At 35.8% G+C, this 16,702-nt stretch overlaps 1 protein-coding gene across 1 annotated transcript; it reads right to left on the reverse strand.

Moving 5' to 3' along the window:
• Positions 1-15,886, reverse strand: LOC148270885 (uncharacterized). The gene is made up of 7 exons (XM_088242094.1): positions 15,397-15,886; positions 9,179-9,305; positions 8,382-8,437; positions 4,827-4,973; positions 4,248-4,413; positions 1,824-1,916; positions 1-422 (listed from the first exon to the last, which is right to left on the reverse strand). Exons 2-7 carry the CDS (start codon positions 9,299-9,301, stop codon positions 264-266), a joined length of 744 nt encoding a protein of 247 aa, XP_088098220.1. The 5' UTR covers positions 9,302-9,305; positions 15,397-15,886; the 3' UTR covers positions 1-263.
• Between the last annotated feature and the right edge of the window lie 816 nt (positions 15,887-16,702).

The following is a 16,702-nucleotide window of genomic DNA, read 5'->3' on the forward strand; positions in this document are numbered from 1 at the left end:
TGACAGGTCATAAGCCCTGTAAATGCCTAGACTTCCATATTCCCTTCTCGAAAACTTTTTCCCTCTGTTGAAATAAATTTATGTATGATATCGTTCATTGTGATCGCTCAAATGCTAAGCATGTTTTTAAGCACGTCGATAGTTATGTGTGATCTAGCTACAGGTCATAACCAGCTAATCCAGTCTTTTGTCTACGAAAATTTCGACAAACTCAAAATTGTCACCTAAATTCCAACATACATACATATTGTCTCCAAGGGTCACTATCGCTCGCAGCCGCCCTCTAGCTCCGGCCCGACGCCGGCCCCCTCCTCCAGAGTGTGTAGCCAATCGAAGATCATCATGTTTCGTTCGTATTTAGAAAGCGGGCGTCCTCTTTCGCGCTCCACGTCTCGGAGAGTGAGCGCAGCTCCTCGGGAGACCTGAAAAATTAATTCAGCGTTTGAGGAGAATATTAGACATTATACCAGTCGGTTTCAGTCGCTTCTTCTTCACGCCTGCGTGTCCTGGAAGGCCGGCGATGGCGAGCTTTCAGTTTTTTTCCGGCGGAACTAAGGGACGCGAAATCGATGTGGCGAGAGTGCTGACTGGCAAAGGGTCTCCTAGAGGCGTCGTGAAATAGAACTGGAACCCTCGACGAGTGTTTCTGACTCGATGGCTGAGGTCCTTGGTTCACGGAATATTCATTTTGAATGTTGTTAAAACTGCAATGTTTCATTGCTCCTGGATTGGCATATGAAGCGCCGGACTGATAACCTTAACTTAATATAACGGATGATCGAAATACGCTGCATTTGGTATAAAAATGCAGTGCCAGATGCACCAATGGAAGTGGAAAGGGTGTAATAATGATTGTGATTTATATTTTATTTATATTCCTACAGAGATGAGGTAGAATTTTTTCAAATTCAAGATTCAGGATTATGGATATTCGAGCGTTTACAGGGCTTATGACCTGTCATTGGCTGGGTTAAGTAGTGGCCACTTTATGTAGGTACTACAACATTCCCCATTACGCTTATTTAGCGAATATCCACACCAGGTAACATTTTTGGTTTTTGTATATATGCTACGAATCAAGAACCCATCCACAAGCGAGTTGAAAGCGCCATCTATGCATTGATATTGAAGTTAAGTATTTAATTAGCAGATTACTTTATTTTATGTGGTTAAGACTCATCAACCGAGTTAAATTAAGTACTAGTAAACGCCCGTCTTGGGAGAAAATCCAGATTTGTGTGCAGGTACACGAACCAAAAAATGTTAAAAAAAAAAAAAAAAGATTGTGATTTATTTTAAGATTTAAAAACAATTAATGTATCCAATTATATATATATACTTATGTATAATTTAGACTTGACTATTCCTCCAATCAATTAAAATTGTGAAGCTAATGTGGGCAACCTGGCCACATCAAACCGAATTTATCAACGCCAAGCTGTCCACACTAACAAACTCAACACATGACCAAGTTCTGACAAACAGCGCTGGCGACTGACACGTTTCGCAGCGTCGTGACAAACACCAAAATTTGATGATTCAATCATCCATTTTGTCGTGCGGCTATATTCTTTCCAGTATTGTCCACATTTCAATCATAACCGTATATTTCAATGATGGTCATAGCTAAGTTAGATTTTAGTTTGTAATAAACTGATTTCAATGTATGACAATGAATCTTGTCATTAAAAATAATACGCAACATTTACAACCGGCAAGTCTAATACTATTAATTTAATACGCGTGGCAATCATGTCCCGATAATCCTACATGAAAAACATTCACAACTCTACTAAAATGGAGATTATTTGCAATCACATTACCTCCAGACGATCGAGGTTGAATTCACTGTGGGACATTCTCTCTAGGGCTCTGTATGTAGTCAACAATCTTCGTCTAATGTATACTTGTCTAGTCTGAAAAGAAAATCATCGAATTAGCACTGCTGACATCATCAGTCATTACTGCGTCCTTGGCATATTGTAGACTGTAGGTAGCAATATTTTTTTCGCAATGCTTTCTTGGAATTAAATTTTAACGCATAGGAAAAGGAACGGTCCAAGGACGCAGCCTTGCGGAACTCCTTGAAAATAACATGCAAAAATCATACCATCACGCCGTTCCACGTATATATTTGCATGCGAACATCGCTTCCTCTATATTACACTTCTGACATCCAACTTTAAATATTTGTTAGATTTACGCATGCCATATTCTTTCGCTATCCATTCGCTCTACATATCTAAACCAACGCAGCACTGCTTTCTTGATTTCGTCGATAATACTTGTCTCAGCTTTACATAATACACGGATCTCGACAGTAGTTTTACCACAATGACAGCATTCAGCTTTTTTTTTCAATTCCGCACTTCACTTCTATAAATTAGCCTCAAGACCTACAGCTTACCCACCACATACCGCACACCGCATCTGAGGAAAATTTGCTCGTCGTCAAACGAGAAAAGATGCCTGAAGAAGCTCTCTGTAATCTGGTAGCCTTGGCATATTTGAAAGAAAGTAATTCAGAAGTACATAATATGTATTTCATTGGATTGAGAAAAGAGGGAAGTGAATTCTTCACTGACTGGGATTAAATTGATTGGACATAATCAATTCGCCGAAATGATTACAAAACATTTTAAAAAATTCTTTTTTGAAACCACCAGATCTTTACATCCGACAGGTCCTATAACAGGACCACGGATAGTAGCGAGAAGCTCCGTTCGGTAATCATAGAGAAGGGGAAAGGGACAAGACCACAGGATATGTTCAGAAGATTGGTTAGAATGTCCGCAACAGCACGGAGAGGAGTCAACAATATCAAAAACAAATAAATATTCATTAAATTGACCTGCTAAAAACTGCGTAGTCCAGTGATCGGGGATAACCCGAGAAGACGGACCTAAGCGCTGACGGATTGAAGGAAAAAAAAGAAAGGTAACCCTCCCCGAAGGGGAAGATTCCCATCGCGATTGCCAAGCATTAAGAAGAGGATTTAAAGTCTTTTTTTTTATTCGATTGAAAAATTCCTTCAGTTGGGAGTAGATGGACGCCACCAACAGAGGAACGCCTTCTTTTTAGGTGGAAATTTACAGATCCAAAGGAAACAAGCCCGTTGGAACCGGGAGTGCATCCGTCGAGCATGTCCTATATGCTCTAAAAAGAGCCAGAAGAGGTTGCCTTTGTCCGCTTAAAATAATTCGCCTGAAATATTGCAACTCACATCGGTGAACCCAGCAGCCAGCTGCATAGCATACGATGCCTAGGAAGATGGATTTATAATAGACCGTTGAAGTTTCAAAAGACAATCCCCAGCTGGCTCTGGCCAAGCGTGCAACTTTGTGGAAAGCCATATTTCCCAAATTCACAGCTTTCCTATCATGGGAAGTGTGACAATTTTTTTTCAAGGACTACAACTGGAAATGCTTATTTTACCTACCCCGACTAGCGTTTATTTGCCAAGGTTGATACTCACCGTTCACTCTATTTCCGGCACCCTCCTTTCAAAATCTTTTTTAGTATTTCCATCCTTAGTAAATATACTTTCCAGATATAAACAATCCTTCTTTCAAAATGACCTAACATTTGATCATTCTTTCATCGTTTTCCAAAACCATCAATGAGGTATCATAAGGGAGTTATCCACGGCTTCATCCCACTACACTCTCGATTAGCTGGGGAGCGACAGTTTGGAACTTAGAAGAGATGGATTCACACAAATCCCAAATCATCGAGCCACTCTCGAGTCTACTTCGCATCGAGGAGTTGTAAAGAGTTCTCAAAGAGTATTTTCAAAAACCCTGGCAGTACGCAGAACGAATCCTAATATCTTCGATGCTGATTCTCTGTATGTGATCATGAAATGTCAGGGTGCTCACAAATCTAACGCCCAGGTGCTTCGATGTTCGTAGCAGACTCCGGTCATTCATTTTGTAGCGAAAAAATAGAGTTTTTTTACACTTTTGCGTTTGTTCTTTCAATGTAAAGGTGATGTAATATGTTTTTTCAGTATTCAGAGATAAAATATTGTCATCGAACCATTATTTTAATTAATTAATATCTATATTGAATAGAAAATATATCGTTGCTCCACGTGAGCACTACAAACTAATCATTCCAATTTGAGTGTGATCGGTCAAATTGCTGAGGGACTTTTAATCTACATCAATATATATCTTTGATCGAGCTACTGGACACGCTTATAGCGACGCTCTATCTGCTATCTTCCAAGGGCCGTTCCTCGTTACCTCCTCCAGTTTGGCGTGCAGGGGCGGGGGTAGGTCGGGCGGCGCGGGGCGGTGCGGCGAGGGCAGGCGGGAGTCCCCCACCGCCACCCAGGTGCTGCAAGAGCGCGAGGCTGCGCCCCCCAGCCAGCCGCCGCCCGCCCAGCTGAGGCGCGCCTCGGAGCCCCCGCTGGAAATGAAGACAAAGATGGCCATTGTAAACCGAGAAGAAAGTCTACTCTTAAATAATTTTATCTGCCGTTCCTGCGATGTAACCGCCTGGAAATGTTTTCAATTTTTATACTTCTTTTTGGACCAGGTGGATTTATCAGCAATGTTTTGTTACAATTAGTAAAATGTATATTTTAATATTTATATCTGATTATTTTGTGCAACAAAACCTGTCCTGACCTTGATCAGCCTCTCTATAATAATGGGCAGAGGATCGAGAAAGTTTACAGCTTTAAATGCTCGGGAAAATTAAAACAGCCTTCTACGTGGTTGAATCCAGTGCTTGTCAACAAAAATTTGGACAAATTGTATAACTTAATGTATTTTCTCGGTTAAATCTGGAATAAAAACATCAAATCAAGGTCTTTTTACCATCTAGGGGCCGGCGGGGGCGACAGCGCCCTCGGCACATCGCCCGTACTGAGCGAGCGGCGAAGCCCTAGCGCCGTGCACAGGAGGGCGCAGCCGCGCAGAAGGTCAGCGCCTTCCTCGAGGTCCAGGGGGACGTCCCCGGGTCTTCTGGAAGCCAAAAATCCAACTTCTTAGTCCAGCTGTTTTAGTATAAACCACTTTAACTGAGTTATTCGTCAAACGATTTCGAGGTTACTTCGACATCATCAGGATTTATGAATATGATTGAAATACACGTAATAGAAAGCGGGATGATGAAGTTTTGAGATAGACAAGTAAAAACAAATATTTATAATTGAAAATGGCTTTATTGCTTTTTAAAATATTCTCCTTGAAGATCAATACACCTTTGCACGCGTTCGAACCAATTTTCAAAGCCCTTTTTCCAGTCCGATTGAGGTACCTCCAAAACATGTGATTTGAGCGTACCAACCGCTTCAGGCGTAAAAAAACTTTGACCTCACAATTTATTTTTGATATGCGGGAATAAGAAAAGATCATCGGGTTACAAATCAGGACTGTGCGGCGGATGACCCATCAATTCGCTGTTTTGAATGCTCAAAAATTCACTTGTTTGAGCTGATGAGTGACAGCTTGCTTTTTCGTGGTGGAGAACGATTCGTCTTCTGCAATTGGTTTTCCTTATTTTACCGGACACTCCTGGCAAACAAATGGTGGCGTACCATTTAGAATTGACCGTTCTACGTTGCTCTAATGGTACGGTGGCGACATGCCCAGTTATTCCGAAAAAACGGGCGGTCGATTGCTTCAAAGTGCTTCGTGCGCGAACTACTTTTGTTGGGTTTGGCTCGTCTGAAAAGACCCATACAGTCGATTGTTATTTAGTTTCGTGTTCATATGCATATATCTATGATTCGTCGCCTGTTACGATCTTGTAGACGTCTTTTGAAGCACCGCGATGGAATTTTTTAAACATTTGTTTGCACCAATCGACACGAGCCTTTTTTGAGCGATTGTCAAATTATGCGGTATCCAACGCGAACAAATCTTTTTGACGACCAAATATTCATGCAATATTAAATGTATACGAGTGGAACTAATGCCCGAGCATGCCTCAATCTCACGGTATGTCACATGACGATCTTGCAATATAAATAAATGGTAAAAATAAAATATGCGCATAGTCAAATTGAGACTTGCGATTTTGGAATACCTCAGGGTACGGTCATAGATCCGCTTTTATTTATTCTCTATGTCAATGACATATTTTGTCAAGATTTAAACTCAAAAATAATATCATACGCCAATGATACGGTTGTTTTAGTTAAGGTTTAACTGGAACTCAGTAAATTTAGTAGCTAATGACGTTATAAATAAATTGAAATTATGGTTTGACTAAAATATATTATCTTTAAATACGGAAAAGACAATAAAATTCCCATTTTTTATTAACAAAACAAATTTAGATTCAGTAGTAAAAATAATTATTCACCAAAGCAATTGCAACAAAACTAACCGTGATCTCACAAGTTCAGTACTTGATACAACAGATACAATTAAATATCTCGGTGTATACATAGACCAAAACTTCAAATGGAAAGACCATATCAGTGAACTAGTTAAACGAATTAGAAAATGTATTTACATATTTATTAGATTAAGGAATATTTAAAAAATCAATCATTTAAAAATAGCTTATTACTCAATTGTACAATCTTTGTTACAATATGGTATTGTAGGGTGGTGCATACGCCAATATATTAAACCCTCTTAAAATAGTACAAAGATTAATTATTAAAGTAATATTAAAGAAAACCTCTACATTCAATACGAAAAGTCTATATAAAATATTTAAGGTTCATACAGTAGACACTCTTTATAAAATAAATTATATTATACAAATATATAAAAAAGAAAAAAGAAAATAATTTGAGATGAATAAGTCACTCAGATACCAACATAATATTAAAATTCCTAAATTCCATACAAGTCATGGTCAAAATAGCTATGTATTCAAAGGTGTAAAAAATTATAATAATCTTCCTAATGAACTAAAAACTATTAAAAATAATATATCAATTAATAAATTTTAAGTTAATCTAAAGAAATTTTTTGAACTCGTGTAAAAACTACATTAAATTTTGATTAGTATGAATGTATTATTGTTTTATGTTTTTTCTTTATATATCCTGTTTTTATTTTTATTTTCATGTACTATTTAAAATGATATAAACTCTTATTAATAAACAACTATAACAATGTAAGTCACTCTCCAAGCACAAGAGTTAGTCTCTTGTTTTGGAGAGTTACAGTGATAACATTTACTAGATGTGTAAAAGTAGATATGTTTAGAATTTTACAAAAACATGTACTTTAAAAAGTCTCTGGCACAACAGCCGATTTTGGACGGCCTTCACGAAATTCGTTCTGTAACGAAGTGCGACCACGATTGTATTCAGAAAACCAGCGAAACACGGTGGCTCAAAATGGTGCTTCATCACCAAAAGTCGCAGCGAGTTGATCGGCACGCTGTTGTTGGTTTAATCCACGTCGAAAGTCGTAGAAAATCATCGCACGAAAATGTTTACAATTTAGTTCCATTTAAAAATAAATAAAATTGAAATATCTGTAAACAACACAAATATCACTCGTATGACAAAACGTTCTGAGTACGTTTACCATTAAAAATGGCACAATTTACGATGACAATGTCAGATTTGACATATTGCCACATGACGGCGGTATCTACCTACTATCTACAAAAGCTGCTCTTCGGACATCTATCTTTATTTTGTTAGCCATAATGTTGAAACAGTGCTTTATTTATTTAGTTTCTTATTGCTTACTTCTCGGCATGAACACTTGACAAATTTACTATACTCTATGCTTACTTTTATTTTTTGTAAATTTATTGATACCATTTTAAGTTGCTAGAATTCCACTCGTCCATGCGCTTACGCTGTAGCTGAAGACGGGTTGTAATCCTACTCCTTTTTGTTATTTTTATTTTTTTATATTTTGTTTCATTAATACACTAAATTTCTTTATCAATTTTAAAAATGTGTAAATAGGGGCTAGGTTTCCTACCGTCCATGCGCCCTGCAGCTGCAAGATGTGCTGTAATCAAGCTCCTATCTGTTATAATTAAATTGATTTCAATTGAAAACGAGGATCTAGAATCCCAACCGTCCATGCGCTCTGCAGCTGCATGACGTGCTGGGATATTTATTTACTTTCACCCTTGAGGTGATTTTAACGAAAATGGCGGTATATAAATTATCCAACTATATATATATTCACACCGGTGTTGGCATATCTCAAAACTTAAGTATCAACCCTCGTAATGTCCGGTGGTTAACGTTGCGGACTCACGGATAGAGGTCCGAGGTTCGAACCTCGCTCTGCCTGTCTTGATTCCCGAGAGGTATTTGCAACTCGTTGAAAACGGCCCCGAGATTGAAATATTTGGGTGAATCATAACAACGCAAATATATATTTTTTCAAAATAAATAAATAAACCTTGTTTCCGATTTTAATATTGAAAAAACGACTTACTTGTTGATTTTTATTTCTGGATTCGGGCTGGCCCCTCTTTGCATCTCCACCGGAGTCTAGAAAAAAAAACATTGTGTTTTAAAGCCACTGTTTTGAGTGTGTCCAAATTTTTGCAGACTGACTGGATTTCTTCCCTAGGGAGTTATAGTAGATTTTAATTTGTTGCGAAAGAGAGGGAAAATATTTTTTAAAAGGGGAATATGGAAGTCAAGGCGTTTACAGGGCTTAATTGTTGAATTAATTAACTGGTATTAGAAGTAAAAAATTGGAAAAATGTTTTCAGGCGTTGTCTAGTAGGTGAATTAGTTCAGCCGGGTGAATCTCACTCACATAATAAAGGTTTCAGCTCTTTTACTTCACAAAAGTCAACAGATGGTTGAGGAAGATTAAATTCGCACACATTTTTGAAAGAAGCATCCAATTTCATCTGCTTTGATTGTTGCTTCCTTTCTTGCAGAATCATAGCGTAAACTACAAATATTTCAATATTCTTTTAGTTTTAATAATAATAAAATAACAAATATAATCGTACCTTTTTATTTTTCTTAAAAACAAAACGAAAACAATTTCACACACACGATAGGCTACTCGCGTACAGGGTAATAGAATAAAACAACGCGTAAAAGTGTGTCTGCTATTAGAATACTGTCGTCTGGTGTCCCGTCTGGGAATCCCACCCCGGCACCAACCGGCGTAATTGTAAATCGGCGTAAACCGAACCGGCGCAACACGTTGTTTACCTGTAGTTTTAATTCATATAACAATATCAAAATAAATGTGTAATTTTTTTTTGTTACCTTGCATATTAGGTGGCGTCCGACAGAGAGAGAAGACACCGAAAGAAGAGAGAGATCCGTGGCCATAGACTCATGCGAGGGAGATCGCAGCATAGTCCGCGGCACCTTCTCCAAAGAAGACATGTTCCTGAAAAAGGAAAATAAAACTTGATAGATATTCTTATAAACATGTCGGCCTCGTGGTGTTGTGGTCAGCGCGTTTGCCTGCCATGCTAGAGGTCTCGAGTTCGATTCCCGACAGGTTGACATGAAATATTTATTTTGAATGGTGTTTTACGTACACTTGAATACTTCATCTTCACTTTTTCATTCCGATTTTATTATGCTTTTTTAATGAGATTGATTTTGATTATATTTTTAAAATAAATGCAGGCGGTAGAACACCCTGAGGACTGCAAAATTAGGGCAAATGTGCTTCAAAAATTGTAAATTGTTTCTGTAGCTCAATCACAAATAACTATCGACCAGCTTAAAAACATGCTAAGCATTTGAGCGATCACAGTGAACCATAATGAACATATTTAAATTTGTTGCAACAGAGAGGGAAAACATTTATAAGAAGGGAATAGTGTAGTCCAGGCATTTACATGGCTTATGACCTGTCATTGACTGGTAATTGGCCACTTTACACACGGTGTAACATTCACCATAACGATTAAACATCCACATTTCCTTAACTCTTCCATCTGTTGGCTTTTGTAAAGTAAAGGAGCTAAAACCTTTATTATGTGGGTAAGATTCATCCGGCTGAACCAAATCACCCACTAGGCAACGCCTGAAAACAATTTTCTAATTTTTTATACTTCTTCTTTTACCAGGTACTTTATTTATTTATTTATTTATTCACACTCTTTATCAAAATACAACTCCATGTTCACTTTGCCCAGCTAACGAGGGTACATACCCCGTTCCAAGCTAGGCAATTACATTTTAATATATTATAAAAGTTAACAAATTTATATAGAGCACAGACAAACAAAATAAAAACTTATTCTGATACACATTTTGATTCATAAACATACAGACATACACATATATACACACATGTATATATAAATATACACATATATACACATGTACATACACACACACACGTACATACACCCATGCGCATACACATACATACATTTATAAAAATATAGACAATTTATTTATGCGAAACTTCATGGTTGTCATCTATAAATATATATTTTTAAATTATTCCTTATTTTTTATATTTTATTTTTGACATCCAGTAAGGTTCTCCAATCCGTGGAATGCATCAACTATTCTGACTCCCTACGACCAATGTCACGAAAGAGCGAGGTCAACACCTTCCGTAACTTGACAACACTCCCGTCTTTCCACGATTCTGGCAAAAGGTTATGGACCTTTTTGCCTACGCAATAGTGTTGTCTCGATGCCAGAACAGTGTTGACCCCTTCACTTAGTATCAGATCCCTATTAGAGTATCTTGTATTAAGGTTGTGGTTGACGCTCGGGTAAATGTCTCTCTTTATGTGTGTAACCACCACCGTTCTCAATATATACTGTTGAATAATATTCAGTACTCTGAATTCTTTGAAGAGCAAGTCACTTGGATAGCGAAATGTTTTTTTTAAGATGACTCGGATTAAAGATTTCTGTGTAGTTGCTACAGGTTCAAGGGCGGTATGTATGGCGGTATATATATGTCTGACCAAAGAGCCCAGATGAGCCAAATAAGGCAAGCAACTGGGTAAGCGAGGGCTGACAGTGTAATATGACTGTACGGGATGAGAGCCGGGGCGTAGCCTAGTACCAAAGAGTTCCATTTTGCAAATGCAAAATATTGCATTATTTTTTAAAGTAAACGCCGATTTTTCGCCAGTGAACTGTGTATGTCCTTGTCTACAAAAATTTGGACAAACTCAAAATATTGTTGATAAATTACCTGGTCCATGAAGAAGTATAGAAATTGAAAAAATAATATTTTCAGGCGTTGCCTAGTCTAGTATGTAGGTGAAATAATTCAATTAGATGAATCTCACCCGCATAAATAAAGGTTTCAGCTCTTTAACTTCACAAACATCAACAGATGAAAGAATTGAAGGAATGTAGATGTTCAAATATAGGCAGAATGGTGAATGTTACACAGTGTGTAAAGTGGCCACTTAAACCAGCCAATGACAGGTCATAAGCCCTGTAAATGCCTAGACTTCCATATTCCCTTCTCAAAAATTTTTCCCTCTCTGTTGAAATAAATTTAAATAGGAACACATATTATTTATATTTTTATGTATTTCATTGCTTTATATTTGTTTTATTATATATTGTACTATATTATTTATGTTTAAGTAACATGTATTCTTGGCACATGTAAATACTTTATATTTGTATAATAATGATTTTTAATTTCTTACATTTTATTAGCTAGGCATTTATAATTAAGTAGTTTTAGTTTTTCTTTTTTATGTTATTTTTTTATTAGTATAGGACTACTTATGCTCTAAAGATAAAAAATCTCCATCTTAGAACAGGCTGTGCCATGTTAGACGGAGACTATCATAAATAAAGAACACTCCGTTTTCATTTTACATTATTGGTTTTATATAGATTCCCTGTTATTAACTATGTATATATATTTTTTTAAATAAATTTTTAAAAAAATAAATGAAATATTATCAGTAAAAAAAGGATTATAAATTTTTGGGCCTATAAAATATGCATGTCTCTGTGCGAGCCTCGTTTTACAATGTGGTATTTCTAGCGTACGATTCCTTCTTTGACTTGATCTATTTGAATTACTTTTAAATAAATTTTGGTTCTTAAATATATTTTAAACTAACGGACGTTGTCCTCCCCGACGTTGGCTTGCCTGCTATTAGCTTGGAAAAATGCTTTTCATTGATAAGTAGGTACCTAGGTACTTTTTTATGGTTGAATTCCAAAACATAAAATAATTAATTTTCAAATATAGAATTCGTTTTGCAAATGTCAAACTCGGCTCTTCTCACCAACAGGGGTGCACTTTATCCATGAATGTGATTTTCAAAAATGTATTGAATGTTAGTTTATATTATTTTAGTATTACGAAAAATCCATTAAAAATAAATAAATTATAAGGAATGCAAGGAAAGAATCTGATTGGGATCCATAAAAAGCGAATGTTGTTTGTAAACGTTCAGAAACATACTTTTTTTAACACAAAAAAACAACATACTTCCATTTTTTTGTATGTACATTCTCGTCGAATGCAACCCTACGTGGGTCGATGTAAAAAAGATTTATGATTCTAACTTTTTTTTTACCGATTAGATTAAAAATTTTAATATCTACGAACATGCGCACCGCAAAGATCTACATTTCGCTGAAAACCGCACATAAATCGGTTAAGCCGTTTATGAGTTTAGTGACATCACACGTAGGTACAGAGGAATTATATACATAAAGATAAATTAATTTAATCCGCGTCGTCCATTTCTGCTATGATTTACATAAATTTTAATGTTATACTGACCAATAACAGCTTATAAGTCATAAGCTCTTTAAATGCCTGTACCTCTAAATTTCCTTTATAAAACCCAATACAAATCTCATTTCTGTATAAAAATTTGGTTTTACATATATTAAAAAATCATTTGCGCCTGGCAGCTATGCAACAGGCGAAACAATTAACATTTTACGATAATTAATTTCTCGGGTCCGGGCAAATTAAGAATACAGCTGCGTGTGAAATAGAATCAGAACCCTGGATCAGTATCACGCTTCAGATGCCAGTCCAGTCTTCCTATCGCTTATTCTAGATATTAAAATTTTTAATTGAATCTGTAAAAAAAGTTACAAGCATAAATATTTTTTTCATTAGGGTTGCATTCGACGAGAATGCGTATATTTATTTTACTGGTAATACTTAAATAATACTGGCTGACATTCAATACATTTTTGAAAATCGCATCCATGAATAAAGTGCACCCCTGTTGGTAAGAAGAGCCGAGTTTGACAATTGCAAAAAAAATCTATATTTAAAATAAATTATTTTAGGTTTCGGAACGCAACCATAAACAAGTACCTAGGTACCTACTTAAATTCAATATTTGAATATTAATATTTTTTTAGTTTTGGAATTCAATCATAAAGAAGTACCTACATATCCTTTTCAGACCCGGCTAACACGATCGTGCGGGTCGACAAAAAAAATAAAATCTCGAAAACGCGTTGGAATTTTCATTTAATATTCAATTTTAAATAATTTCTATTATTTTTTCAATGCATTTTCAAGAAACTTTGCCTCTCAATTAAATGCTATATTTTTATAGCCATTACACATTCCTCACGGTATTGACCATATAATTAAGAATAGTCCAGAAACCGCATACACGCACATTTAACAGAAGGCGACTAAACTACTCTTAATCGAGTACTTTTACGTTTTGACCCATTAGTTTCTTTGTAGACGTCAATCGGTACGCAACTCCCGATTTGAATTCAACTATGGCGTGTTGTGCCGTTTCAAAGTGTAAAAATACACCGGAATCTTAAAGAAACAGGATGTGATCACATTTTATTTATCAGTAGCAAATGCATAACGTAAAAATCGAATTATTTTTCCATCTGTCAGATTGTCAAAGAAAACAAAATGGAAATTTTGTTTGTGTTGCCAGGGTAGTCAAATTTTCTACGCTACTTTGCTCATCTAATGAGAGAACTAACGAAAATTTGACATCTCCGATTAAACAATGCCGGGGTGGAAATTTGACCGACATTATCTTTAAAATGTTAAATATAATTAAATGTGGCATAAAAATATTCGTTTTACGTGAAATAAAATTTGTTTTATTTTTGATGTTCAAAGTTCATTAATAAAAAATATACTCTTTTTAAATGACCCTTTACTTATCTTCTCTGTTGTGTCAATCAATGTTTCCGCGTGTACAATAAAATTTTAGAGAAATTAACAAACTGATTTATTTAATATATAATCTTGCATTTGAGTAATGATTATGTTTTTAGCGATCAGGCAACATTAAGCGGCAAATTCACGCATGCGCGTGGTGAAAGTGGGGGGATTTTTGGACAAAGTCCGATGTATTCAAATATGATTCTACGCTCCTTCTGGACTATTCTTAATTCTATGGTATTGACCTCGGGGTAATAATGCGTAAACCTATAGATAAGCCCTATCGCTATGTTTTATAGAACGCAAGCGATGTTGGTTTGTTGGTTAGCAACAAATTGGTAGCTATTTTGTTTTGTTTGACAACATAAACATAACGGTTTGATCGGATGCTTTTGTCGCTGTGCTTGGCTTTGTTTGTAAATAACTTGGATTTACGTTATAATAAATAAAAATCCACAATGGTGAATTGCAGTATGTTTGGTTGCAACAGTAGGAGCGTCAAAGCTGTTAAAGGAGACATTTTTCACAGGTAATTGATTTTGAATATTTTCCCATGATTTACATTGATTTTTGGCATTTATTGTCCCGACACGTGTATTACGTTGCTTAAAAACTTTCCTTATATCAACATATTTACTTCAGATACTATTTTTTCTCAATTTAGGAGATAAATTTGTGAATTAAAGTAAGTTTACTGTCGATAATGACAGTTGATTACGGGCAATATGGCGGGGCCGCACTAGGCATCCGTATAAAGTTTGAGTTTTTATCGAGTAGAGATCGATTCAAATTTTACTCGAAAAGCAACGTTAACCTTGAAATCACATTTAAAATGACGTGTCCAAATTTCAAGCCGCTACGACTCGCCGTTTCGGAGATGTGACGGACAAACAAACAAACTCAACACGGGACTTTGGTTCCACGGAGCTGGGATTTATGTCTCAAAAAAAGTAACATAGGTGTATTGCGAATAAAATGAATAAATAAATAAACACACGCATGTATTTTCAGTTTTATAAAATAAATATAGGCGAATTATAGAACAATAAATTGGAATAACCCTGCAATAATAAAGTATTTACAATGCATATATCCATTTGGCCATTCTCGATCTGAGTCCGGTGCATTGTTTTGCTGCGAACTGTAGCTAACTATTAAGTAACCAATAGTCAGAATTGTTTTCCTACGTTTGGGCTCCTCTATCTTGACACTGTTATAATATTTTTATCAATACATTTGCGAGAAACACGGCTGTACAATTAAATGCTTTAATTTTACCGCGAAGACATTTTTTATATTCAGTTTTCCGCGGGACAAAACTTCCTCTTTACAATATGATAATGTGATGGTAATTTCTTACCTCGATTATGAAAATCAGCTGTCACACAGAATCGATATTTTTACATACGACAATAATCACTATAAACATTACATTACTATTAAAAACACTGCAAAAACACGACGTCACAGGTTCAAAATCACTTAAAATATCTGACTCAGTGACATTTCTCCGTAACTATAAAAATACTGCGCATTTTGACAGCAAATGCCGTGTCTATGACGCAATTAAACAATTATATATTTTTTTAATCAATTTGTTTTGCTAGCCGATTTTCTTGATAACCGCACTTTTTACGCGTTTATTTCCGCATAATTCGACACAAATCGATACATTTCCTAAATAACATCACATCATTGCAGTCAAACGTCAAAAACGCGACCGGGTGGCCATTTTTAATGTACGTCAACTCGGAAAAGGCGTAAGATGTTGTGATTCACATTTTAATGGTTTTAATTACGTTTGTCAACGTGAATTCATCCAATCATGTTTACGTCATTATTTTTATATAGATTTTTGCACTCGGTCGTGTCCGTACGCAGGTCTCGTGAAAGGTAGGCCGTAGCGTAGAGGGGAAGTATCAGGGTTGGCACAAATCACAAATCAATACAGCCTTATAATGAGGAACTTCAGCCCCACGGAAAATTGTATGCAAAAATGTTTTCTTACGCGCGGTAAAAATTGGAGCAATAAAGTGTACCGCAAAGTTTTTTGAAAATGTAAGAAAAAAATATATAAAAATATTTTAATCAAAACGGACTTCTTTGTACGACGTCACTAGTTCATATAATCAATCGATGATAAGAAGAGATATATGGGAGCTTTCTGATTTATTTTATCTTTTATTTATTTATTAAACTTTAAGTACATAATTTTAATTCAAATTAAAACATATTCAATAGAAAATAAAGATAAAAAAAGCCAAAGATATTACAAAATATAATTAAATGTATTTGTATATAAATTACTTTAAATCAATACCATTACTTAATGAGAAAAAATAATAAAGAGGAAAGAAGGAGAGATTAAGGAAGAGAAATGAGATGTTTCTTCAGACGTGATTTAAACAGAGATACTGTAGTAACATCTCTGATGGTGGATGGGAGATGATTCCACAGTCGAGCCGCATGGACACTATATGAGTTAGAGAAGAAAGAGGAATTGTGGATGGGTATTAAGAGTGCCTTGAGAATTAGAACGAAGAGGCAAACCATGAACTGATAAGCATTGAAATTTTTCTCGCGGGTATATAAGAGCGTTAGGACTATGAAGAACCATCAACGGACAAATCGGTAGAACTGACCGAGAAGAAGCGGAAGAGAACTTG

This window comes from Micrasema longulum, unplaced genomic scaffold (genome assembly GCF_059751315.1).
Source record: "Micrasema longulum isolate JH-2025_06_02 unplaced genomic scaffold, ASM5975131v1 h1tg003294l, whole genome shotgun sequence".
NCBI classification, from domain to species: Eukaryota; Metazoa; Arthropoda; class Insecta; order Trichoptera; family Brachycentridae; genus Micrasema; species Micrasema longulum.

What these genes read in the sequence shown, in the direction of transcription:
- LOC148270885 (XM_088242094.1), bottom strand. Translation starts at nt 9,301, where the DNA reads ATGTCTTCTTTGGAGAAGGTGCCGCGGACTATGCTGCGATCTCCCTCG. An exon ending in TGCACGCCAAACTGGAGGAG is followed by an intron (nt 1,917 to 4,247) that starts GTAACGAGGAAC and finishes TTTTCTTTTCAG; the next exon opens with ACTAGACAAGTATACATTAG. An exon ending in TCAACCTCGATCGTCTGGAG is followed by an intron (nt 423 to 1,823) that starts GTAATGTGATTG and finishes TTAATTTTTCAG; the next exon opens with GTCTCCCGAGGAGCTGCGCT.